General features: G+C 37.8%; 1 protein-coding gene across 3 annotated transcripts in view; it reads right to left on the minus strand.

Annotated features, from left to right (window-relative positions):
* Positions 1 to 483: 483 nt before the first annotated feature.
* The window catches only part of LOC129747912 (putative thiamine transporter SLC35F3), a 29,899-nt gene continuing 4,515 nt past the window's right edge, over positions 484 to 25,867 (minus strand). Inside the window, exons 7-11 of one of the 3 annotated variants that reach the window (XM_055742327.1) lie at positions 22,452 to 22,581; positions 21,346 to 21,415; positions 14,392 to 14,421; positions 1,070 to 1,085; positions 484 to 571 (exon numbers count right to left, since the gene is read on the minus strand). In XM_055742327.1, coding sequence (XP_055598302.1) covers positions 513 to 571; positions 1,070 to 1,085; positions 14,392 to 14,421; positions 21,346 to 21,415; positions 22,452 to 22,581 — 305 coding nt within the window. In that variant the 3' untranslated portion in view covers positions 484 to 512. Of the gene's footprint in view, positions 572 to 602; positions 1,086 to 14,391; positions 14,422 to 21,345; positions 21,416 to 22,451; positions 22,582 to 25,867 lie in introns of those variants that run through there. The other 2 variants (XM_055742345.1, XM_055742336.1) reach the window with 2 other exon arrangements.

Consider the following 25,867-nt stretch of genomic DNA (forward strand, 5'->3'; position numbering starts at 1 on the left):
ATCAAAAATATCGCACTCACTACTACAGATGGTCGTAAGGAAGTTATTTTCTTTCAGGTGTGGCAAAAGTTTTGGATGATTGTGCAAACATTATTATGGAACGGCTTTATCAGAATTTGTTTATTGGTTAAAATAGCAAGTTAATGAAAAAAGGTTATCGATTTATTACAGTTTTGGAAAGGTCGTTATTTCTGGAAAAGTTACTAAGTCAAACATCTCAAACTGAGATTCAGTTCAAATATTTAAAACACTGTTGTGCGCTTTTTGCAATTGACTCGTTATGGTTAAGATTTTTGCTATTTGACTAAGTTCGCTATAAATGTATGCAGTGCGACTAACATGTAGTGTGTTTGACAATCTTCGATTATCTCGGGTACTTGACCACTCCCCCAAGATTCCGACGTGGTCAAACCACGGATCTCAACCGTGATCTACTGCTACTAGTGGGCCTCCGTCAAGATCTGGAAGGCGGATGGGCAGTGTTGTGGGTGGTGGAGCTATCAGCACTATGATTAGCACAAGCTAGAAGCAGCAGCTCTTCCCCACCCGCAAATGCATAGTTGGGTCAGAACTTTTTATAAAATTATGTATTGTTCAATCGAGTTCAAAAGCAGTGACAAACCATAATCGATTTTAAATACACACACGGTTTCGTGATTTAGATACAGTTTACGTGAGGGCAGCAAACGGAAAATCCAACGGCAGCAGCGTACACGGTCGTTTGTTTTACGGGGGGTTTGGTGGAATCACGGCGATGTGGAGTTGTGTTGTTGTGGTGGTGGTGGTGGGGCAAGGAAAATATACATTTGCAAGAATGAAAGAACGTTAGAATTTTCTCACCTGCTTATCTTGCGGTTCGTTCGTTCGTTCGATTGTTCGAGGGTTTTGGATCGGATTACGTTTAATTATTTAAAAAATCGGTTTGCTTTCATTCGGTTGGTTAGTTCTGTTTACTTTTTGGCAAATTTGGTTAGTTTTTTGGTTTGGTCTCTAGATTCTAGCTTTTGATATCCGAACAACAAACGACAACACACGTGTGGCAATCAACAAGATTCTGTTAAACGTTTACCTCTTTTGTGGTATATCTGGAACGAGGACACAATGAAGGTGAATTGGTCAAACAACATTTGGTCAATTATTGGGGTTTAAGTAGTGAAATTCGAGGAAAAAAAGATCTAAACCACAAAGTGTTTGTTGCAGATTCAGTTCACACGGTGCGGGTGAATAGTTTGATGATATCCAATTCGGTGCGGATTGTGACTCAGATACTGGATCAGGTGAAGGAGTGTATCTCGTACGTTGCCTCTAGAAGGTAAGCTGAGTGCATTTGGTGAGCTTTTTCTAAGTTAAGAGTTTCATCAATTTGATTTTGATTAAGCTGTCATTCTGTATTTTGTTAATGATTTATCATAATTCTGTATTTAAATCCTGGAAGTGAATGTGTTAAAAAGCTATTCGTTTTTAGTGTTTCTATAAAGCCCATGTTTGATAAAAACATTTTTCGAGGAGTCAAGTTGTAGTAGCTTCAGTATTCGGTAAATCATTTTCTTCTATGGCGACCGTTAAAAATGAAATAGACCAGTCTTCATGGAAGTAATGTGACAAACATTAAGACTTTTCTAAACAGCCACATAGTTAACTGTCCCTGATCGTTACTATTGATGTTATTTGTATGGATATGTTCCATCTAATAATCACTCTCAATAAACAGAGTTGTATTATGAAAAAGAATTTGTATCTTTTTTTAATGTATGTTTGTATTTCGCACACATGATATGAGTTTTTTTACATTAGAATAATTTATAGATTGTTTAATATCAGGGAGTTTTCAACAAATTTTCAACAACTCATTCTGATAAATATTTTTGGATAGTACTCTTCATCTTTAACTTCCGCTGCATTATCTGATTAACAGCAGCCTCTATTCTCTATTAGTTTTCACAAGCAACACTTTTAAACTCGACCGATTTTCCGGATGTCAAAAAAAAAACTTGTGCTTTTTGAACAAGTCAACGCTTACTTCTCTTGACTTTCAGTCAAAATTCCATCCATCCGTTTTTTTTTCAGAGTTTGAGGTAACTTGGATCGGCTTCCATGAAATTTTAGGGACAGAACACTAGTGTCAAAGTAAAGTTGGCAAGTAAAACTTCAACCTTGAAAATTGGAAAATAGTCAAAATCAAATCAAAAGGTACGCTGCGTCGCAGTATGCTTGTTTTGCTTGTTTGAATTGTTACATTTTCCAGCGAGGACAGTGTTTGTGTTCGCGGTTCATGATAACCAGTATCCAAATAAATCGTTGCAGCTTAACTCTGTTGCCGCTTTGTTGCGAGAAAATCGAGTGAATTTCCGATCCCAGACCACGAGGGATGCTGAAAACAACAGTGAAAAAAAAAATGAAAAACTGACAGGCATTGAAGTCATAAGCCAAGACCAACCGAGACCCTGTAGAGGTTTAATATCAGTTCCTCGGTAAATTTTTGGTTTTTTATGACGGTTTCAAAATTTATCATCGTCTTTTTTTTTTCCACATTGGAGTAAGGTAAATTTTAGTAATTTTTTTATTTTTTTTCTTTTCAATTTTTTGAAACGGTCACTTCAAACAAACACCCCTCATTTGGAGAAGTTGAAAGAGATGGTTGAAAATCTGAAAGACCTTCAATTTGTTAATAAAGACTGCACCTCTCTTGAAGAGGTAGACTTATTGAATATCCAACTATTTTGATCAGGATAAAAACAAATTACTATTACAGTTTAGTTCCTTGACAAATTTACGCATGCAGTCCAAACGACCTTACTCCATCGATGGATGGATTTTATATGCAAATGCTGTTACGATGCTTTTGGATGATCTTCAAGATAAGTACAATTTCCAGTTTCTGCGGACACGAAATATGTCACAAGATCGCTTAGAGCACATTTTTGCAATTATACGACAAAAGAATGTAAACAACAATCATCCGTTTGCTCTGCAGCTCACTGCGGTTTGTAAAGCCGTAGTGATGAACCAGCTGTTTTCCCAAAAAAATGAGTAACGTAGAAGTAGATGGCAGTAGATATATTTGCAGCCGAGAAAAAATGAGGAACATAAATTTGATAAATCGGTCTTATACTCGTCACTCATATGTTATGGAAATCCAAATTATTCTTGCAAACTTAGCTGTGGGAGATGTAAGTGGGAATCATTCAAAAGGTATTGGCTGCCGATCATTGTTCTACTGTATCCACATATCCATATACCTCCGGGTGAAAGTCTGTAGTGTCCAGGATATCTCAATGTCTGAATTCGAATGGAGATCTCCATTAAACTACTAGAATGACCGATTTTTCATGGATTTACCAGACTTGATTTCTTCAACGTTTTGTGGTGATTCCTTATCATTCTTGAATTATTGATTGACAACTCCATCGGATGAACAGCTGAAATTCAATTAGTTTCATCCGTCAAATCTGCAATTTAATTTGTTTTCGTTTTGACTACACAAAATCACACAAGCAGATTTGGTACCAAGTTGTATTCTTTACTTACCGGAGGAATAAAAATTTCAATTTTTTCCAGAGTTGGTCCGATTGGCGAACGACCGAAATCAGTGAACGGACAGCCGAAATAAATCCATTCCATCCAAAGAATAAGGCAAAAGGGAAAAACCTGAGCCTGAGTTCACAAAAATCTTCTTTGGTACAGTGAAGTTTTTTTTTCAATGTTAACGTGGTTTTGTTGGTTGCCTGCTAAACTTGCTAGTTTTAAAACTTTAATAGAGCACATCATTTCCATCCCAGTAGCTCGGAGAGTGCGGATGTGTTTTGTTTTTTCGCTGCTTTTCTCGTGCTATCGAGGTTAAAAATCAAACGAAGTTCCCTCAAGTAGTGGTCCTATTCGGTCGTCAATTGCCGAATTCATACAGCAGTGGAGGTTGGCCAACTGTATTCCTCCACCAGCCCAAGAGTGCGGTCCCGACGTCTGGACAGAAGCATCAATTTGTTTTGCCATCACCATCGGCACCAAGACCATCAGCAGAGCATCAATTGTGTCCCCCGATTATTCTGGATTTGGATACCTTACGGAAGACTATCTGGGCAATCCGGTTCTGTTTGCCGTACCCGGATAACGGATTCATTGAGCAGCTCCCCTGGGAATCCCTTGTTGACGTTTCCATATCAAGGCCATCTTCAATCAAAGAAGGAAGTCCGGTTGCCGTCGTTTCGCCGAAGCCTACTCCTATCAACGAGGTGTACCACGTGTCTGGACGACTCGAGAAGCTAACAGTTTGTAAATTTTCTTTTTTCACTATCCTTTTTCTATATTTTCTCTGTATATAGTTTTCATTCATTGTGTGCTTCGTTTTTATTGCTGGAGCGGGAGACATTTGTCTTTCCGCTTTAAAATATGAACGAAGGCGGGGGGTTAAACCCAGTTGGGGATGATGGGAACAACATCTCCGAAGATGAGGAGCTTCCGGAGGGTTCGGCTGAAGCTGGTCCTTCCAATGCTCATATTTCTTCGATGGAGGGTAAATCCACATCATCACCAACTGAGAGTAGAGCAACCCGGCTCCGAACATATCCTGATAGTTCAACTTTTTCTGGGCCTTGGGTGGTTTTTATCCGGCCCAAAGAAAACGGAAAAAGCTTAAATGTTGTTCAGATTACAAAAGATCTGGCGAGGTGGAACTCCGTAACCAGTATCACTAAGGTGAGACCGAACAAATTGCGCATTGTTGTGGCCAATCGGAAGGCTGCAAATGGAATTCTTGCCAGTATTTTTTTCAAATTAGAGTACCAGCTGTACATTCCGTCTCGAGACGTAGAGATCGAGGGTGTTATAACTGAAACGAGTCTGGAGGCGGAATATGTTAAGTCCCACGGCGTTGGTAAGTTTAAGAGCCTTGATTCGACTTCGGTCGAAATCTTGGATTGTCGTCAACTCACAACTGCTAACGTCGTTAATGGAGTTAAAAAGTATTCTCCTTCAGGCTCGTTTCGTGTGACCTTCGCGGGCACCGCTCTCCCTCACTACGTCTTGATTGACGGAATTTTAAGACTTCCTGTTCGTCTTTATGTGCCTCGCCCAATGCAGTGCAAAAATTGCATCAAATTGGGTCACACTGCGTCCCATTGCTGCAATAAGAAGCGCTGCCCTCTTTGTGGAGAGAGTCATGGGGAAGGAGCATGCTCAGCAATAGAGCAGAAATGCGTCTATTGCGGGGGCTCACCCCATGATATCTCGTTGTGCGAGGCATTTAAGGGCAGCTGGGATAAACAGAAGCGCTCTTTGAAAGAACGTTCCAAACGTTCTTACGCCGCTATACTAAAGAGCGCTTCTCCACCGACCCAACCTCAATCTAGTAACATATTTTATGTGTTGTCAGTTGATCATGATGACACGGACACAGCTGATGATGAACACCCTGTCTGATTTGTAGGAAACTCTCGAAAGCGCGCAAAAGCGACTTCTCCCAAAATACCTAACAAAATTGCAACCGTCATCCCTCCAATCACCATTGGGAAAAGGCCGACTAATGAGGAAAAATTAAATCAAGTGCCTCCTGGTTTTCGAGGAAATATTTCTCCACAGAATAAACCGACAGCTTCGAGATCTTCAAATCCCGAATCCCAGATCCCGAATTCTAATCACTTTTCTAGTGAAACGCCTACTCAATCTGGGATTTTTAAACTAACTGAAATTTTAAATGGGATTTTTTCGTTTTTCAACGTTTCTGAATCAATTAGAAGCATTGTCACTGCAATGCTACCTATCGTGAAGTCATTTTTAATGCAGATGATGCAAACTTGGCCCCTTCTTTCAGTGTTTGTCTCTCTTGATGGCTAATTCAAGCCGAGAAGTCGGAGATATCACTGTATTACAGTGGAATTGCCGTAGTCTAATCCCCAAATTGGATCCGTTCAAATTTCTTCTGCATGAAACTAATTGTGATATTTTTGCTTTATCCGAAACTTGGCTTTCTTCTCAAAATGATATCTCTTTCCACGATTTTAATATTATCCGCCTGGACCGTGACGATTCTTATGGTGGGGTGCTTTTAGGGATTAATAAGCGCCACTCATTTTATAGAATCCACCTTCCTTCGTCAGGTGGAATTGAAGCTGTTGCATGTCATACAACTATAAGAGGTAGGGACTTATGCGTTGTCAGTTTATACTGGCCTCAGAGAGTTACAGTGGATCGAAGTCACCTAGAGAACCTTTGCTCATTTTTCCTGAGCCAAGGTTGATCCTGGGTGATTTCAATTCGCATGGAACTGTCTGGGGAGAACAAATTGACGATAGACGTTCTAATCTTATTTATGGCATTTGTGACAGTTTCAATTTAACAGTTTTGAACACGGGTGAAAAAACACGAGTACCTAAACCTCCTGCAAGACCAAGTGCAATTGACCTCTCACTCTGCTCAAACTCACTATCATTGGATTGCCAGTGGAAGGTAATCCCCGATCCCAATGGTAGTGACCACTTACCTATCAAAATTACAATCACCAATGGGGTCAACACTTCAAATTCAACAAATATGGCATATGATCTCACAAGACACATCGACTGGAAAAAGTACTCGGACGCAATTGATTCAGTCATAGATTCTGCTGCGGAAGTTTTACCTCCGTTGGAGGAATATACCTTTCTTGCTCGCTTGATTTATGATACTGCAGTTCAATCTCAAACGAAACCCATCCCAGATCCATCTGTTCGTAGAAGGCCTCCCAATCCATGGTGGGACAGTCAGTGTACCAAACTTTACGTGAACAAATCGAACGCTTTTAAAGTTTTTCTGAAACACGGAACCTTGGATAACTTCAACGCGTATTTTTTTCTTGAGCAGCAATTCAAAAACCTGATCAAGGGGAAAAAACGTGCGCATTGGCCTAATTTTGTGGGAGGTTTATCGCGGGAAACATCCTTAAGCACTTTGTGGAATGTGGCGCGAAGCATGCGTAATCGTTCTTCCACGAACGAAAGTGAAGAACATTCGCATAAATGGATTTTCAATTTCGCACGAAAATCTGTCCAGATTCTACACCTGTGCAAAAAATCATCCGAAGTGTGCCTCCGAATAGATGTGATTTGGATTCCAGTTTCTCGATGGTGGAATTCTCACTTGCTCTCCTCTCTTGTAACAATTCAGCTCCGGGATTTGATAAAATAAAATTCAACTTGTTGAAAAACCTTCCGGATTCTGCTAAATTTCGCTTGTTGAATTTATTCAATCAATTCTTGGAGCAGAACATTGTTCCCGAAGATTGGAGACAAGTGAGAGTTATTGCCATCCAAAAGCCTGGGAAAACAGCGTCCGATTTTAATTCATACCGTCCAATAGCGATGTTGTCTTGTATTCGGAAATTGATGGAGAAAATGATTTTGTTCCGATTGGATAAATGGATGGAAACAAATGGTCTCCTTTCAGATACTCAGTTTGGGTTTCGCAGGGGCAAAGGGACAAATGATTGTCTTGCTTTGCTGTCTTCTGAGATACAAATGGCGTATGCGAAACGTGAACAAATGGCTTCAGTGTTTCTAGACATAAAGGGAGCTTTTGATGCAGTCTCTATAGAGGTTTTGTCAGACAAATTGCACTCCCGGGGTCTGCCTCCTCTTTTGAACAACATCTTATACAATTTGCTTTGTGAGAAACGTTTGAATTTTGCTCACGGAGATATTGCAGTTAGAAGAACCTCTTACATGGGCCTCCCGCAGGGTTCATGTTTGAGTCCACTTTTGTACAACTTTTACGTAAGTGACATCGACAGTTGTCTCTCTGAAGGCTGCACTCTAAGACAACTTGCAGATGACAGCGTAGTGTCTGTCACAGGATCTACTGAGTCTCATCTGCACAGACCTTTACAAGATACTTTGGACAGATTATCAACTTGGGCTTTGGGGCTTGGGATTGAGTTTTCTCCACAGAAAACGGAGATGGTTGTTTTCTCTAAGAAACATAGACCTGCTCAACCTAAGCTTCAACTCCTAGGAAGAACGATCACTCAATCGAGGTGTTTTAAGTATCTTGGGGTTTGGTTTGATTCCAAGTGCACCTGGAGAGCCCACATTAAGTATCTGAAAGGAAAATGCCAACAGAGAATAAATTTTCTCCGATCAATCACTGGCACCTGGTGGGGAGCCCATCCTGAAGATCTTTTAAAATTGTATCGAACAACTATTCTCTCAGTTATGGAGTATGGTAGCTTCTGTTTCCAGTCAGCTGCTAAAACTCATCTCATCAAACTCGAGCGTATCCAATATCGTTGTCTCCGTATCGCTTTGGGTTGTATGCACTCAACGCATAACATGAGTCTTGAAGTTTTGGCAGGCATACTCCCACTAAAAGATCTATTCAATTTATTATCACTCCGGTTCCTCATCAGGTGCGAGGTCATGAACCCATTGGTGATTGTAAATTTTGAAAGGCTACTTGAGCAAAATTTTCAAACCAGATTTATGTCTGTATACCATGTCTTCATGTCCATGGAGGTGAATCCTTCTTCGTACTCTCCAACTCGTGTTTTCATCCCAGACTACGACAACTCTTCTGTCCAGTTTGATTTGTCTATGCAGCAGGAAATTCGTGGAATACCGGTACAACATCGTTCCCTTGTTGTTCCCGGGATTTTCTTTGCAAAGTATGGACACGTCAATGCTGAAAAAATGTACTTCACCGATGGTTCTCTAATAAACGAGTGTACCGGGTTTGGAGTGTTCAACCAAGTATCCAGTGCCTTTTATAGCCTGCAATGTCCATGCTCAGTGTATATCGCTGAATTAGCAGCTATTCATTGGGCTCTGGACAACGTGGCTTCACAACCTGTTGAACAATACTATATTGTAACGGACAGCCTTAGCTCTGTTGAGGCTATTCGTTCAATAAAGCCCGGAAAGAATTCATCGTACTTCCTTGAGAAGATAAGAGATATTTTGAGTACTTTATCAAAACGCTGCTTTTCCATCACCTTTGTTTGGGTCCCCTCACATTGTTCGATAGTAGGCAATGAGAAGGCAGATTCACTGGCAAAGGTGGGTGCAATGGAAGGTGACACATACCAACGGGAAATCGTCTTTAACGAATTTTACTCTTTGGTTCGGAGAAACTCTCTTCTCAACTGGCAGCGAAAATGGGACGAGGATGAGTTGGGTCGGTGGCTCCATTCCATTATCCCAAAGGTAAGTCTTAAACCCTGGTTTAATAGATTGAACTTGAGTCGAGATTTTATTCGAATATTTTCCCGTCTCATGTCCAATCATTATTCCTTAGACGCGGTACTCTATCGTGTAAATATTGCTGGCAGCAATTTATGTAGTTGTGGCCAAGGTTACCATGATATTGAGCATATTGTTTGGTCGTGTGAGACCCACCTTGTCGCCAGATCGAATCTTATTGACTCCCTTCGGGCCCGAGGGAAACCACCTAATGTTCCAGTGAGAGATGTGCTAGCTGTGATAGACTTGGATTACATGTTTGAAATCTATCTTTTTCTAAAAGCTATCGATCTCCACCTGTAATTCTTTTTATTTTCATGTTTCCCTTTCTGTCTTCTTTTGCCTCTAAAAACCGTTAGTTTTAAGCAATCAATTGTAAAAATCAAATCGAGTTTGGCTCCTTCAAACCTACTGGTACGAGCCGTTTCAAATAAATAATTGTTAAAAAAAAAAAAAACTTGAATATAAGTTTAAAGTTTAAATATTTTTTCACTAAGTGACAGCAATGTAAACAAACGATGTCCCAGACTACTTGTTCGAAAAACTATTCAGCCGGGTAACTTGATAGAATATAATATCTTTGCCCAAAGGCTACATCATTGGTCAGAGCCTTAGCATTCCAATCCAATTGAAAGTTGACAACTGAGTGCAATCAAACACCATTCGCTTATCATACATACTAAGTAGGTGTCTAAGCTTATCCGCCAACCACCCATCCTTCACGCTCACGTGGCTCCAACGCATCGTTCACGAAAAAGTCTTTCCATGACATTGATCGCGAAGTCTGAACCAACGCAAAAGAAAGGGCAAAGTTGTTAACTAAGTTTATGACACTTGCAAAAAGTAATCTAACTTCAAAGTAACCAACAGCGGATAAAACACCACAGCCACAAGAAGCTCAACACCCTGAAAGAGAGCATCATCATTGTTCCACCCACCGCAAATGTCGTGTAGCTCATCAACGAATTATTTCTTGTTTCGCGAAGATCTTGAAACTAAATACTGGTTCGCACTTGTGAGTGAGGAAATTAAAGTTTGTTTTTACGCCGCTCCGTGGAGATGACAATGTATACTTTTTCATTGAAGGAATAAACTTTTTTCGCCTCTTTCTCTCGGTCGTTGATTTCGAGGGACTCGGAACAATTTGAGGCGCGCCAAGGTTGAGGTCGCGGATTTCAAGGACCCAAAGCACGTCTCGAGCGTTTATCAAAAATCGGAATTAGGAAGGTACTGCTGGATAAGTTTCTCAAACACATAACACTTGATAAACGAATGGAATGCGAATTGATAGCTTCATGTGGTTGTGTTGTTAGATAAAATCGTTTTTCAACTTTGTTGGCTTCCCCAACCATTGGGGGAGGAATTCTTCCTTCGCCACGGAAAAAAGCTTCATTTCGTTTTGTTTTATTCCGAAGGAATTAAAACCCTTCGGATTTGAGGTTGGATTTCTGGTGCTGCGGATGCTTCTTTAAATGTTTCTTAATCCTGCTTAAATTAACAGAGAGCTGTAGCAGTTTCAGCAGAATAAATAGAATACATTTTCATGCCGGTGCGGTGATGACCCACAGCAGTTTGTGAAGATGACAGTCGCACGACACGAACCGCACCCAGCAAATGTTCCGTCTGGGTTTGCCAATTTTGTGCTCCATTAACTGGTGATTTTGTTCAGGATTTTTCTGAAGGAACAAATTTTCATTCTTTCTTTGATATTTTGGTTCATTTGATCCAGTACATTAGATAACATTTGAATTTCGATTAAGAATTCTTTATACTAAATTTAATAAATTATCAATTTGAATTTAACAAATGTTCTTTAAACCATCTGACAAAAAATAAATAATATTTATCAAAAAGAACTCTACCATGGAAAAGTTATTTTAATAGTTGGATAACAAAACTACCACGTTTCACACACCTTTCTAGTTTTTGGCACTCAAAACGCAACGCATAAATTATGAAATTTAATTATAACTCAAACACGTCGTGGGTACCTATATACATTTTCATCCGGTTGGCATAAACTTAATCATAACGCTGACAACTGGTGGTGTGAAGCAGAACGTCGACATCTGTTGACAAAAAAAAAAGCGAATCATCGGAACACATTTTTCGTCAAGCTTGGAATTAGCAGCCCATCTTTTAATATTTCAGAGCTTCTTTCTGATTGATAAGACGGATGAATAACAATAAATCTTGCCATATGTGCAAGGTTTCACGTGTTGCGACTTTAATCAATTTCAACAAATTGGATGCACAGTTCAAACAGGCGGAGTTTCTGGATTTTCCAAATGGTAGATATACTGCATCCAAGAAAATTATGAATAAGATTTATTCAGACAAAAACTGAAAAAAATGTATTAAGATTTAAATAAATAACGCATGATAATTTATTTCGCTACGCTTATGTGTAGGGCAAAGTCAGCATCCACAAATATCCTCCATCAAAACTGTTTTTATAGCAATTTACACTATTTCAAAATGGTCGGGTAAAACGTAAACTGCGTAGTAAAGATAGATTTTGACGGAAAAATTACCGAAAACGTACACACAGTATGCGACAAAATATATACTCACGACTGGTGAAAAAAATTTGTCAAAAAAGTGTCGTAGTTGTAGTTAAAGTCAGTTTAACAGATCGCTAAATATTTCTCAGCAGGCTTCTTATAAGTCTAAAAAGATTGAATGTCCTGCAAACTCCGTAGAAACTAAGGGTTTTATCATTTATTTCATTCAACGATCATATTCGAAAAGATTGTGAAAAAGCAAATTGTCGATAGAGATATAAGTGAACTTTAATGTAAAAAGGAAATCGAATAAGATGAAAGAGACTAAAAACCGTAGCGGTTCAGCACAATAAAGGAAGTAAGCGGAAATCTACAATCAGAAATATCAGTTGAAATCCTCGAGAAGTGTCTAATCACAATTTATTTCAGAAATGAAGAAGGCCATGACTAGTTGGCGACGGACGCGTTTCATTCCACTCTGTCGGGGAAAATTTCATTTTTAATATTTCAGTGAAGTGATTGAAATCTGAAAATAATTAAATATCTTACTTCCAAATGTGTCAATCGTTAAAAGTGATCGTCAGGAAAGTAACAGTCGGAGTGAAGTAAAGACTTTTAGCATCGTTTTTCTTAGGCGCTGGTAGAGCGGGAATCCGTCAAGAGCTGACTGGGAAGTTGAATTGATCAACGACTATCAGGGTCCAAAGATTATTTGGTGAGTTCGTTCCGTAATAATTATTATACGTAAATTTAAAAGAATGAATGTTTTCTGAAAATATCTCAGGGAAATCTTCAAATGATATAGTTAGCTGAAAAAAGGTGTACGTTCCAGCATTATCTGGCTTAGCAATTTTTTCCTCTTCCAAAACGTAGTCCCTTCAATCAATTGATTTTGAATTATTTTCAATTTTTTTTTTGTTTTTAAAATTTATTTTCTATTTCTGGTGACTTTTCGTTTATTTTATGTTTATCACTTCTTTGTGACCCAAGTGCGTGCGTGTGAAAACTTTTCGGAGTACTGCGATCTTGTTTTTGAAATGAATGCTGAAATTTGTTCGGTGTTATTTATTTTGTTCAAAGTTGAAAAATGTTGATTTGAAATATCAAAGGCGTAAAAAGTGGAAAAATTGATGTTTTGAATGTGCATAGAGAAAAAAACACTACAATTGTTCCAATTATTTCAGCTATTTACACTGCCGGCCAAAAGTTTGGGATCAGCCCTTCAAAAACATAAAAATTTTGATCAGCATATCCATCTAATGACTTAATGCAATTCTTTTGATCTCATTCAATAGATCGTGAGCAACACCTTCTTTGTATGTTTTCAACGAAATGTTAATGTTGAGTTTATGAAACTTAAATAAAGCTAAAAGTTGGGACATTATCCAAAAACTGAACTTTAAATTCAAACTCGATCATCGTGGCGATGACAAACGTTCACCCAGATATTACCAAAACTATGGCCATCTTCAAGCTGCTGACATGAGCATCAACAAAATATTCGTATTACTTTATGGAAGCGGCTATCAATACAACTAAGAATGTGAGGAAGTGAAAATGTGATTTAATAAATTTATACAATGTGTGAAAAATAAAATTCTTAGGCTGAAAACATATTATTATATTTTTTGTTGCCAATTATAATTTCCTTAATTGCAGGTAAATTATTCGATATAGATAATCAAATGAGTACGAAATCATGTTACTGCTCTCTGGAGCCACTTTTCAGTTATACTTTTTAGTTTGGTTCATATGATTAATTATAGGTTTTTTTTGTTAAAATTATATCTGTCCTCAGATGTGATCTTTTACTAAATGCTTTGAGGTGCTAGCGTGCTCAATCCAGTAGATACGGTGTTTTCATCAGAAGTTTAGTGTGTTTTGCTCCTCCTTAAAGCGAAGGAATTTAATCTTTTTCCCTCAAGCAAAGTTCTGAAAGATGTCACGAAATTTTCCAGTTGGCTGACGCTCTCTACAGACCATCTGATGTGAGCTTTCCCACAGTCTCCCTTCATATGTTAACCCTTTTTTTTATACAAAGTAGAGATGAGATCCCCTCAGCATGTGATGGTGAAACGCAAAGCTCTAGTTTTGGTTTGTTTTTTGTTATGTTCATTTGCACATTCTGATGTTTTGTTTGGCGTGTTCTAGAAGCATTTTCAGCATATGTCAGTAGCTGCTCTATGGAAAAGAAGAGTGAGCGGAAGCTGTCTGTCGGACGGGAGTAAGCTTTCAACCTAAATGGTTTTCCCCATCCTACTTCGAGTTTGTCTTTTCAAGCGAGCATCAGCCTGACTGAACGGAAGTGTGCTTGCCGCTTATCTGTTGCTTGCTCAGCTGGTGAAGACATTTATCAGCAGTGGGTTGAAAGCTTTCTCCCGCGCCATTATTGTTGGCCATTTTAATTTCTAGCAGAGATTATCGCAAAAGTTATTGTTGTTCTTTCTCAATGCAGTATGAGTTGAAAGATTCAAGTTTCGATAATTTTAAAGCTACGACAAACTACGCAACGGCATATCGGGCTACAAAGATTGGAAAAGATTTAGAAATTTTCTATTGGAGTGATAAGGTATATTCAATGAATAAAAAAGCCTAGCCAAAATTGTTCAATTCTAAAGAGCTAAAGAGTAAAGTTATGATAACGGCTTAAATGTATAGTTAAGAATCAAAGTACTAGGACTCACCTCGCGTTGTGACCCAACAAGATGATATTTCTGGAAAAATAGTGAAATATGTTTGGTTTTTATATAGGAAAACAAGATTCGTAATACTATGAAGGGAGAGATACGTTTTTGTTCGGGTTGAAACAAGTTAGAGAGACTACGACATGACAGGAAGGAGAAGGATTGGGAAGGATTTTCTCACGTTCTTTGGGTTGGTGTTTCAAATCTTGGCACGCACTACACTATCTATGAGGTTTTTCTAATTACTGGAACTGTGCCGATGGTTAAACACGTCTTATTAGTTTTCCTTTCCGATGAAGCTGCTCCCAAAAAAAAAAATTCAATTGTAAAGTTATATCCGATGTTTGCATCCTGTTCCAGTTAAAAATATCGATTTTATCAAGTGGGCTTAGATGCTCTTTTGATCCAAAATTATGAGAAACAGTCTGCATGTTTCTATTTTAGCTGAAAAAACTTCTAAATTGAAACAAATTCAAGTGCATTAGAACCTTTGCCAAATGGTATGGCAATAAACGTAAACACCCAGCTACCATTAGTTGAGGTTGAAATTCCATACTCTTAGTAGAAAATACTACGAACCTCCTGCTATTTTCCTACCCCAGTTTGCTTGAGTGTGGGTGTTGCCCAGATGCAGTGTTAATCAAACTTTCATAAGTAATTGATACTTATGAGGCTCTGAGCTCGGGTCTGGTTGGTCTCCTTTGGATGTTCGGTCGGTCGGTCCAGAGGCAGACCAACCAGTAGCACCAGGTTGCAGGAGCAAAAGTGGAAATTTAACGTCTGTCGACCGGAGGGCCATAATCGAGATCCGGTGGCGGCGACGACCTTGAACCCGGAACTTGTTGGGCTCGAGACTTAAAAAAAATAACTAAAATTAAGTTTTGCATGCTGTTTGCTGGGTGTCGACGTCGGTTGATCGTCAGGGTTTTATGATTTAGAGAGAACCTTTTTTTCTGTCGCCTTGTTATAATTAAAAACTACGCAATGCTGCCCCCGTTTTGAGTTGCACACCCTTCTTGATTGAACCATGAATAATGCGACGGCACAATCCCAGGATTGTACGATAGGGTGACCATATACATTTTGTAGATTAGCCTTAAAAACTTACTAGTTCAAAATTTCAGTTCAATCGAAAATTTCGATTTTTTTACCCACAAGAATCACCAAAAGAGGACATTACGAAAATAGAAATTTTTATTTTAATGCCAAATGACTTAGAAATGAACAAAACGTCGAGAACCGGGGTCAATTTTTGGTCAAAATCGACTTTATGGGACTTAGTCGGTTTTCCGAAAAACGACCGGTTCCGAAAAAAGTCCCATTCCAGAAAGTCGATTTCTGACCAAAAATTTTTTTCGGGACAACACCAGATTTCCACTTTTGTCTTTAACTCCTCTCTTCAGGCGAGATCTGGATCGAGAGCATACCTTCGCAATATAAGCCTCTGACATTGAAGCCTATGCCTCAGGGATAGAAGCCTTCAGAGAATCGACACTTGGGTGAAAGGATCCACAGGCTGTTGCTTGAACATACGCCCATATTAAAAAGTCCAAGGGCTTGAAATCCGGAGTGCTAGGAGGCCAGAGATCCTTCGGTAGAAACTTCATATTCTCCTCCAGCCAGGTTTGGGTCCATTTTTAGGGTATCGTATTTTGTATAAAAAACATGTTCGGGTTCATTGAAGCTTTTCCGAAACTACGTAACCACCTGATTCTTCAAAATGTCCATGTAGACTTTTTTCAGAAAAGTTGCCTCTACCTTCAGTATAAATTTTTACTCCAGCTTTGAAGAAAACAGGAGGCATCTCCAATTCATTCAAAGCAACTGTAAGTATTTCATATTTTCTAGAACATCATTAGCCTTTACGCGCAGCCACCAGATACCTTGACTGACAACTGAAGACTGATTTTGGCGCCCGTTCCGCAGCGCTATATACAGGTTATCGTGAAACTAATAGGCACACACAGTCATAAATATTTTGGTGTAGATATTGAAGAGCACTTGGTTTATCACAAACACATTTTTATAGTGTGATTTGTTAACACGCTTTTTTTTTTAATTACTTATTTTTATTTAAGAGCTTTAACACTAGGGTTTTGTTTACATATTAAGTGATATGCACATTTGCTTGCATCTTTAGTGGAGTTGTTCAATTTTTACATTTTTTTTTTTATTTATGACCTTGTGGCATCTCAGGATGCTTTTTGAATGCTATGCATTTCTAATTTTATAGATGCTTAAAACTAATTCTATCTACTAACCTAAACCTAAAATTGTGGATGGTACAACTGATTTATGGTTAACAAGCTCTTTTTTTATTAGCAATTTATGGTAGAAAAAAATTAGATACATGATTTGAAAACCAATAAAGAACCAATTGGGTTTATACAACTTGTTTTGTACAATTGAAATCTATGAAAACGCTCCTCGGTAGTGGAAGCCGGTTCACAGGAAACGATTTCGCTTCATCTTAGGGTTACTATTCGCCAATACTCATGTAAGCCAACGGTTCCGTCTTCTTTGAAGCAAGCGATGACTGTTTGTGGTGCTACCACCATAAAATTAGGAAAATTTCGGTTTGGTTGTTAGGACCGAAACTTATGATTCTCAGCTCCTGTTATACCTCCCGATCTATCCGTTTTACTTTTTACACGATTTTCATTTTTTTGGCTAAATTTTGAACTATTAGCAATCGAAGATTCCCTTTAATTCAACCGCAGTGAAAGAAAAGTTCAGATATCGGTATTTCGATTGCAACTTATTATCTTCTTCAGTAAGCGTTTTTCGATTGATGATTGTGTATCGTTTCCCTCCCTTATATTATCCGCGTTAGGTAAGCTACTAATAAGTAGCAAAAAACCTCCGAATGCTCGACAGTTGTGCCGTTGTCTGGTTTTGGGTCCACCTACCCTATTTTGGGTGTTTTCTGGTAGTGCTTCAATATTTTCTACCCGATAATCAGCGAGTCATTTCCCCGATCAATAGAGTGACCAGTTTTACAAATGTGTAATGCTACTGAAGATCTAGGATTCTCTGAAGGAAGGATTTTCTTCATTGAGTCAGATCTAGCTATAGCCATGTGTTCCTCGAATCTATCAGTTTCCTTTAGGTCCTTTAGGAACAACTGATTTTGCACACACCAGATCTATTAAGGAGATCCACTGGATCTTTAGTCGATCCTAAGATGGATTTCAGTGATCAGTGATCAGTGATTCAGTGATCTAGTGAATACTAGCTCAATATCAAACTTTGTCAACTTTTGTCGCAATTTAAGTGCGTTGAGAACTCAATGGATCTTCGTTGAAACTCCTTTTGAAAGTTAAAAGTAGTGAAAAATTTCCGTTGAAGCAATCTTTCTGTTTTCCTTGTGATGGCTTGAATGGATCTACTTTCGTATCCATTTTTATTAGCCGTTTGTAAGATATATAGAAGCTACTTTTCTCTACCTTCAGTTGAGAGAGGAATGGAGTTCATTCGATGGATCATGTGGAACGCCGCTATCTTATGCTGGAACGAGTGGTTGGAAGTGCTCGGTATTACTCTCATGGTATTCTTCGGTTTTCTATAGATTTCGGATATTTATAGATGTTAGAAGTTCTTCGAGAAAATCTTCGTTTTCTACAAAAAATTTCATCGACGTATCTCCACCATTTTTCGGGTAATAAATCTTGATTTTAAAGAGCCTCTTTCTAATGAGCCATAGACAGTCCACACAAGAATGGAGACAGAGGGTTTACCCTTGGTGTCCCCATGCAAACCTCTAAATTTGAAAAAAGTTTGTCCCATACACAAGTCCTTCAATTTTTTTGTAGTTTCTAATTTTGAGTTTCCAATTGCTTCCATTCCAATCTTCTTACAGATTAGAAGCTTCTTTACGTCGTCCTCTTTGATACTTCCCGATGCTTGAAGTTGTTTGACGAATTCAAGTATGTTGGTTACTGATCTTGTTTTAAAGGGTTTTTGGCATCCTTTTAAACTCGTCCAATAACCACTTAGCCACTTTTTCGGTAGGCGCGTTCACACCCAATATTATCTCCCTCATCTCATTCCCTGTTTTGTGAATCTTCGGTAAACCTTTGATTCTAGGGACGACACCTTCAAGGCGATCGGCGCAAACCCCAAGATAGGCCCACAGCCCTTCAACGTTTTATCCACATCCTTGGCCATCTCTTAAGAAGTGGGTCCTCTTTTCGAACTCGGTACGGTCCTTTGTCGATTTTGGCCTGTATCAACTGGTTATAATCCGTTTGGTACATGATGACCACCGAATTTCCCTTGTCCGCCTTGACGTAGAACACCTCCTTTTTCTTAAGCTTTCTCGCTATCTGGATTTCCTCGTCGATGGATTTCTCCTTGATGCCCTTTCTCAAGACATCTGCCATTTCAGCTCTGGCGCAATCCTTCTGGCCGGGGACAGCTTGCTGGACCTGATAGCCGTCTCTACTTCGATGATCATTTTGTCTATCCTTGGTTTCCTCGACATTGCGTAGTTCAGACCTTTGTTTAGTATAGTCTGGTCACTCTATTGATCGAGGAAATGTCTCGCTGATTCGGTCTTTGAATAGTAATTCGCTTAAATTGGATGTAGCTGAAAGCAATGAAATTTTCAATCAAAAGCCAATTCATCTCTTAAATAAACGGAGATACCGGACCACACGTGGTTGTTCAAATTCTTAGGTAAACAGAAATACAATAATTTACCTGACAATACCAAGGGTAGAAAATATTGAAGAGCTACCAGAATACCCCCAAAACAGGGTAGTTAGACCCAAAAAACAGACAAAGACACAACTGACGAAGAAGATAATAATATGTAATCGAAATACCGGTATCTGAACTTTTCTTTTACTGCGGTTGAATTGAAGACAGTCTTCGATTGCTTTGATTCAGTAGAATTATTCAACCAAGTAGGCTCACGACGCATATTAGAATGATTTGTAATTTTGTTTTAAATGTGACCATTCCAAGCGGAATAACAAATAAGCAAACTGGAACATAAGTGATGCGCGTCTTGGAGCACGTTCCTATAGTACAGTTCCACCTGCATTTCAATTTGAGTGTTACGGTCTGGACGGCCAAGCATTTGAAGCCTAGCTTAACCAAAAATGACCAAAACTGATATAAGAAGTATGCCAGTACAAGAAACTAGTACTTATACCAATGTGAAATTATAGTTTTGTTTTTTAAATTTCATATATAATGTGTTTTTGAATTGATTTTTTCGAAAGTAAATATATATCTATGATTCTAATCGAAAGTAAATTTTATGGAATAACCACTTTCATGTTGTTTCCACTAGAATTGTGGAAAAAATCACACTAATCGTAGTGTGGAGAAACAGTAATGACACAAGTAAATAACTCGAGCTACGCCCTCTTAAAAAGCCTTCAAATATTTTGTTCGATTTCGACCAACACAAAAACATTCGGAAAGGAAAACAATTCGACGACGACGTGTGTTTAGGATGCAGCGTAGCGTGTTTTACTTTATGTAACCAACAATTTTGTTGATTTGATTTTGTTTTATTCAAACGACGTGACTTATGTTTATATTAAGGTCAGGGGTACTTGGGGCGTGTCGGGAAATACAGAGAGGGAAAAAGGAGGAAAACTGGAGGACGTCTACTGTGAGGTTTTAAGGTATGATGTACGTGGAACGTTGTGACGCGAGTAGTTGGATCGTTGGAGAGTTACAATAAGTGATTGTAGACAGCCAATCAGTGAAATTCACAAGGTAAATCAGTTTGAAAATAGAACCGAATCGAAGATCTATCTAAACGATAAAAGAATATTATACGAAAAAATCCCGAATAAAAAAGAAAAATAACAAGCCAATGTGCATAGCGAGTAGGAGGAGAGTTAGAGTTAGAAAATATTAACTCCTATACAGTATCTAATTATTTAGAAGGTTTCTAGCTATATGGCAAACAAGAGTATCCTACAGTTATGTTGAAATATTCCAAGGGAGTCATAAGAAGTTGGTTCTCAAACTCGAAAGAAACTGGATAAGATAGAAGAAACTACTTACTAGAAACTTGACTATGGATGTTCAAATTTGGGATCAATACCTACGGTGTTTGAGCTCGAAACTGTTGCTAATACAGATATACAGATTTTTTTTATTCTGTAGACCTATTCATCGATTCGAAGCTTTGGAGGGGGAGTTTGAAGTTAGTAAATATCAAAAATTAAACACAAAGAAAATCCAATAGCGCTCTAAGCTCTAAGAAACGTATTCAACGAAGTCTGAAACTATGAAAAAGTGAAGTCTATCAGCGGAACGTCGAGTTCAAATTTGTAAATTCGACCATTTAAAGAATACTACATTACTGAAAGAATTGATCAATTTCACTAAATATTTATGAAAGTAAAAAAATTGTTGAAACAACAGAACCACAAGAAATATGAATGATTAAAAAAAAGTGATAAATTACAGAAACGTTTTTTTACAGCTTTAGATACCTGGAATAATTTAAATCATCAATCGCAACTGACTGATGTTGTTAAATTTCAACTTGTTAGTGCTTATCTGAATCCTAAGAAATTCTATTTTTCTCAAATATCTAAAAATTTACCAAAAACGAAAGAAACTTCTTAAAAAAGGAAATTTCATAGAAGCGATTTAGCATAGGGGTGTGAACATTTTCAATCATCAACTAAAATAAACGCTAGGAAACTTTCGCAAAGTTGTTTTTTATGTTAAACAATCTATTAACTGAAATAACAAAATCAGCAGAAACGTACAGCCGGATAGGTGGAAGAGCTCAGAAAAATAGGAATAGTTTCAGATTGGAAAGTTTTTTTTTTTTTAAATACAGAAGACTATTGATAAATGGGCAGATATGTCTATTATTATTAGTTAGTTACGAACAATCGAGTGGAGGAGACAGCGGGAAAAAAGTACTTTGAGAGATAAAAATGAAAAAGAAACGAAATGCAAGAACAATTTTCCTACCGAATTTTCGTAATCATTTTCAGCGGAATCGCAACAACATTGGTTTCTTAGTAATGCACGACCAGTTTTTCTGTAATTTTTCAAAGGGGAACACAGACATTTATGATTGAGTTTGGATTTGATTTTTAGATTTGGGTTTTTTAATCGCACTGGAACTTCAGTCAACTTGAACGCTCTATTTTGGGTTAATGATTCTTTTGTACCGGGGTGTGGTGGAATTTCCGTACAAAAGTTAAACTTAAATGTAATAAAAACTAATATAATTCAACAGTTAAAAAATATTTTCGATTAAATTAGGAATACCCTGCGGGGATTGGATGATTGCGATAAGAGAAAAAAATATACAAAACTCATAACGAAATTATTTAAAAAGTTTCACGGCAGTCTCAACGGAAACTGCTAAACTGGCAACACTTGCTCTAGAGCTTTCAAACGCTTGTACAATTCAGGATATGACTTGTTATGCAATCAGAGAAAAAAAATCAGCAGTCTATTAAGAGAAACAATAATCATCATTCAACATTCACCAAAGTTAAAAAAAAAATATAAAAAAACTGTAGTCAAAACTATGTAAAGTTTACTCTTCAAGCCATGAGCAGTTTAGATTCGAATGTTTTCCATTCTGAAGAGAGTATGAAGAAATAAAAGAGATCGCTTCCATTCCGAATGCACAGCGCCAAAATTAAAAGCAATTTAAAGTAACAAAACTAGTGAAAAATCGTATCCTTTGTGAAGTTTTTTTTTTGTAATTTTTGAATTTAGAAACAAAATGGCTAAAAATGAAAGTTAAATAATTTTTTTTTGAAAATCTACAAGTTAATACACAACCTATAATCAGTAACGAAAATCAAATTTCCTGAAAGTCGCAAAGTCTTCTTTCATAATGACTCGCTAGCTCCAATGATGTCGTTTTTGTTCCGTTCAAAACGCATTTGGAGTCATTCTTTTTTTTTTTTTTAATTTCGCAAGAACTATTTCTCTCCATCGCTAACAAACTCAAAACAGTTTAAAAAGGGGTTGATTTTTTTGCTGTTTTTTTTTTTGCAGATTTTTGGTGTTGCTTTTTGCTATCTTAAGACATTGGAACAGAACATCAGTGGGCTTACCTGAGCAGCCGGGTGATATAGTCGGGCCAGTTGTCCGGAAACATGACCAGGAAGAAACCGACGGCTATTAATATAATACCGGCTAGCTTCATTCCGGCAAAGTGGGCTCCATACAGCACGATATCCAGGGCTGCGGGAAAAACCGGGAAGATTGGTTTGTTAAGTTTGTTTATCGACACATTTATTTATTTGGAACTTAGCTAGGCTAGATAGCACAATTGGTTGATTTTACTGATATCAATAGATAACTGAAGAAATTGAGCTGTATTTATATTCACATTAGTTTAGAACAAAATGTAAAGGATCAAGTTGTTCATATTTTAGATGTAGGGAACTGACAATTACACCATTATTTTTCCTCGCTTTTCTCAGTGTCCTGTGAGCAGTGACGTCATCAACATGCCTGCGAATAAAACCAACGAAAAGCCCGTTGTAGACACCAAAGTTCCAACGCTGAGGTACTGGACGATCCGGTTGAGGGAAATTCAAGGTTTTTTCAACGACATCTGGGAATTTGTAGAGGGTTTCTCAGATAATACTACTGCAGCTAATGGTGGGAGTTAGGTTGTCCGCTATCAATGAACTTTGGGTCGAGATCAAATCCCACGACGGAGCGGGTTTCGACAACGAGCGTAAGGAGTTCAGCAATCGCTATTTTTTTGCGAAATCCTTCTGGACAGGGTTGAGGGTTCGAATGATTCTACGGTTCTGGACAACTCGAGTATTTCTCTGCTCAAGGTTCTTAGCGATGACTGGCTTATCTTCCTTGACCTCTAGATTTCTCTTATCCATTGGCAACAGGACCTTCCGGATGTATAGAAGTTCCACTTCCAAGGTTGTTTATTGGGGGAGCCGAAGGCCATGTTCGACCCATTGAAAATTACGAAAGCCATCATCAAGAAGGACTATTTTGTTCCAATTGTTCAGCTGCTACTATTTTTCGACCCATTCCGAAAAACAGTGATCAGGTTCTGTGAACACTGTGGCTAGCTTTAGTCAGACCCATGTAACTTATCGAAAATTCTTTCTATACGCTCAGTGCTGCTCCATTCTGAGAAGGGGTATCATAACAGGCGACTAAAATAGCTTGTACACCCTCCATGGGGGTCAATGGTTTGAGTATTCAACAACTTCAACGTCAAATAACATACAAAATAATCAAAGCAACCGTTGTTCGTATTCGCACTGTTGGTATCAATTTCAACATACTTGTTTTTATGAACAAAAAGATTCCCAATTGAGCATTCAATAGATGATTTTCTTCTCGAACAGAGTAAAATTAGAAAAGCAGAGTTTCGGTTTAATTCAAATTCAAATCATTTTTTTCCGAATGGCAATATATGGTTAATAATTCGTCCAAAAGGTCAACCAAAATATATGTTTACCATTTAAAGCATTGTAGATGGCTCTGAAGTACTCACTTCCAACAGATATACTTTTAAAGCAGATTTGTTTTTCCAAGACACACATTGGTTACCATGGCTAGATGCATGAATCTTGTTGCCCGAACTCTTAAGGTGGTGTTGCGAACATCGAAAGTCCGTATAGAACAGGCATGTCAAACTCGTCTAGGTGTGCGGGCCGCATTATAAATTTTCTATGACGTAGAGGGCCGCAGCCAAAACCAGTTAGAAAATAAAACATATTAGTAACGCGAAGATTAGATACAATACAATGGAATATAGTTATAACTTATAAGTAAACTTGGAATGAAATTTTGCATTAAATATTTATTAAAGCTTTAAATGTTTAACATTCTTTTATTATAATGCATTATATCTATTGTCCTGATGCTTGACATCTTTTCAGAGTAACTAGTTTATTAATATCAGGTTGAAGTTTGTTTGTAACTGACACTTTCATTATTGGTGATAAATTTTTATCAGATAATCTGGAACGATGAGGAGTTTTTGTAGCTTTCATTATTGAAAAAAACTGCTCACATAGATAGCTCCTTGCAAACATAGGAAGAATTCTGTCAATAAATTTCCGTAACTCAACGTAGAGTTCAGGCAAATAGCTGTAAAATTTTGGTACAGCCACTTCAATGTATTTCGCTTTTAATAATAAATCGCACTGCAGCTCTATCAACTCCAGTTGCAAATTATCAGCAGCATTTTCAGGAGCAAACGAAAATGGAGATACAAACAACGAAAATACTTGCTCGTAGGTCGTATGAACTGAAGTCACGAAAATGACTTTTGAATGCATCTAGTAACGATTCTAGGTGAAGGAAGGCTATGATCATTTAGACTCCGGGCTACTACAAACGTGTGTATTTTAAAAACTATTCATTTGATCGAAAAACTTTCTATGGAGGAAATGAAAGTGTCAGAATGACATTTAATGTAAAAATATTTAAAAAAAAACTTATCAACGATATCACGAAATTTTCTTACTTTTTCATGATATCTTGTTTTTTTTAATCTTTGCACACTTTTTTCAGTCAAGTATTGATCTTTAATTTTTATCACAGAAGCCAAACCTTTGAAAAATCATAATATTTTTACACAGATTCACCTGGAAAAAGCAACTTTTTACCATATTTAAGATCAAGGGTTCCACTCCGATGCTTGGTTTGAATTCGTGTGGATCCAGGAGTGGCTCCTTCTACTTCTTAACCATTTGGTTCCAAAAAAAAATCCGAAAAAATCAACAATTTATGAGTTTCAAATTGACAATGAAGAATTTTCGAGGCGCAAAACGCTCAAAGGCGCAAGTTTGAGCAAAATTATTTTACCACGTCTTCTTGCATCGTAAATATCTCAAACACACGTTAACTTAAAAATCTGGCAAAAATAGACAAGATAGTCCTTTTTATAACCAACACAACGCTGCTAAAGTTTTGCACATCCGATCTCTAGTAATGTAGCTATCATCGAAATGAAGTGTCCGAAGTGATCATAGCTTTACGTATTTACCAACTGATGCAGTCTCATTTGATCTTTTCATTTCTTGACACTTAGAGAAGTGCACAAGGTTTGGAAATTTGGTTGATCCATAACCGTAACTTTGCTTGAGAGTTTTTTACATCATCACAAGTAGCTATGATATTTTTTTCTTATACTTGAAGTTTTAAGTTTAAATCTTGCAGGTGGCCAGTGAGATCAACGGAAAATGCCAAATCCTGAACCCAGTCGTCTGCTTGAAAATGTTCAACAGGTTCCCCTTTCATTTCCAAAAATGATATTATTTCCTCTCGTAGCAAGAAAGCCAGCGTACTTCTGTGTAGTAGGAAACACAATCGAAATCATGTCTAATGTCTTCCAAAAATGTTGAAAATTGGCGATGCTTCAAGCCACGGGAACGGATAAAATTTATAGTATCTAAAACTGGTTTAAGCACATGTTGGAACTTTAATTGCATTAAGTTGAAAACGTTACATATAACTTTAGTTTTTTGCAGTAATATTTTAC

Source organism: Uranotaenia lowii, chromosome 1 (genome assembly GCF_029784155.1).
Source record: "Uranotaenia lowii strain MFRU-FL chromosome 1, ASM2978415v1, whole genome shotgun sequence".
NCBI lineage: Eukaryota > Metazoa > Arthropoda > Insecta > Diptera > Culicidae > Uranotaenia > Uranotaenia lowii.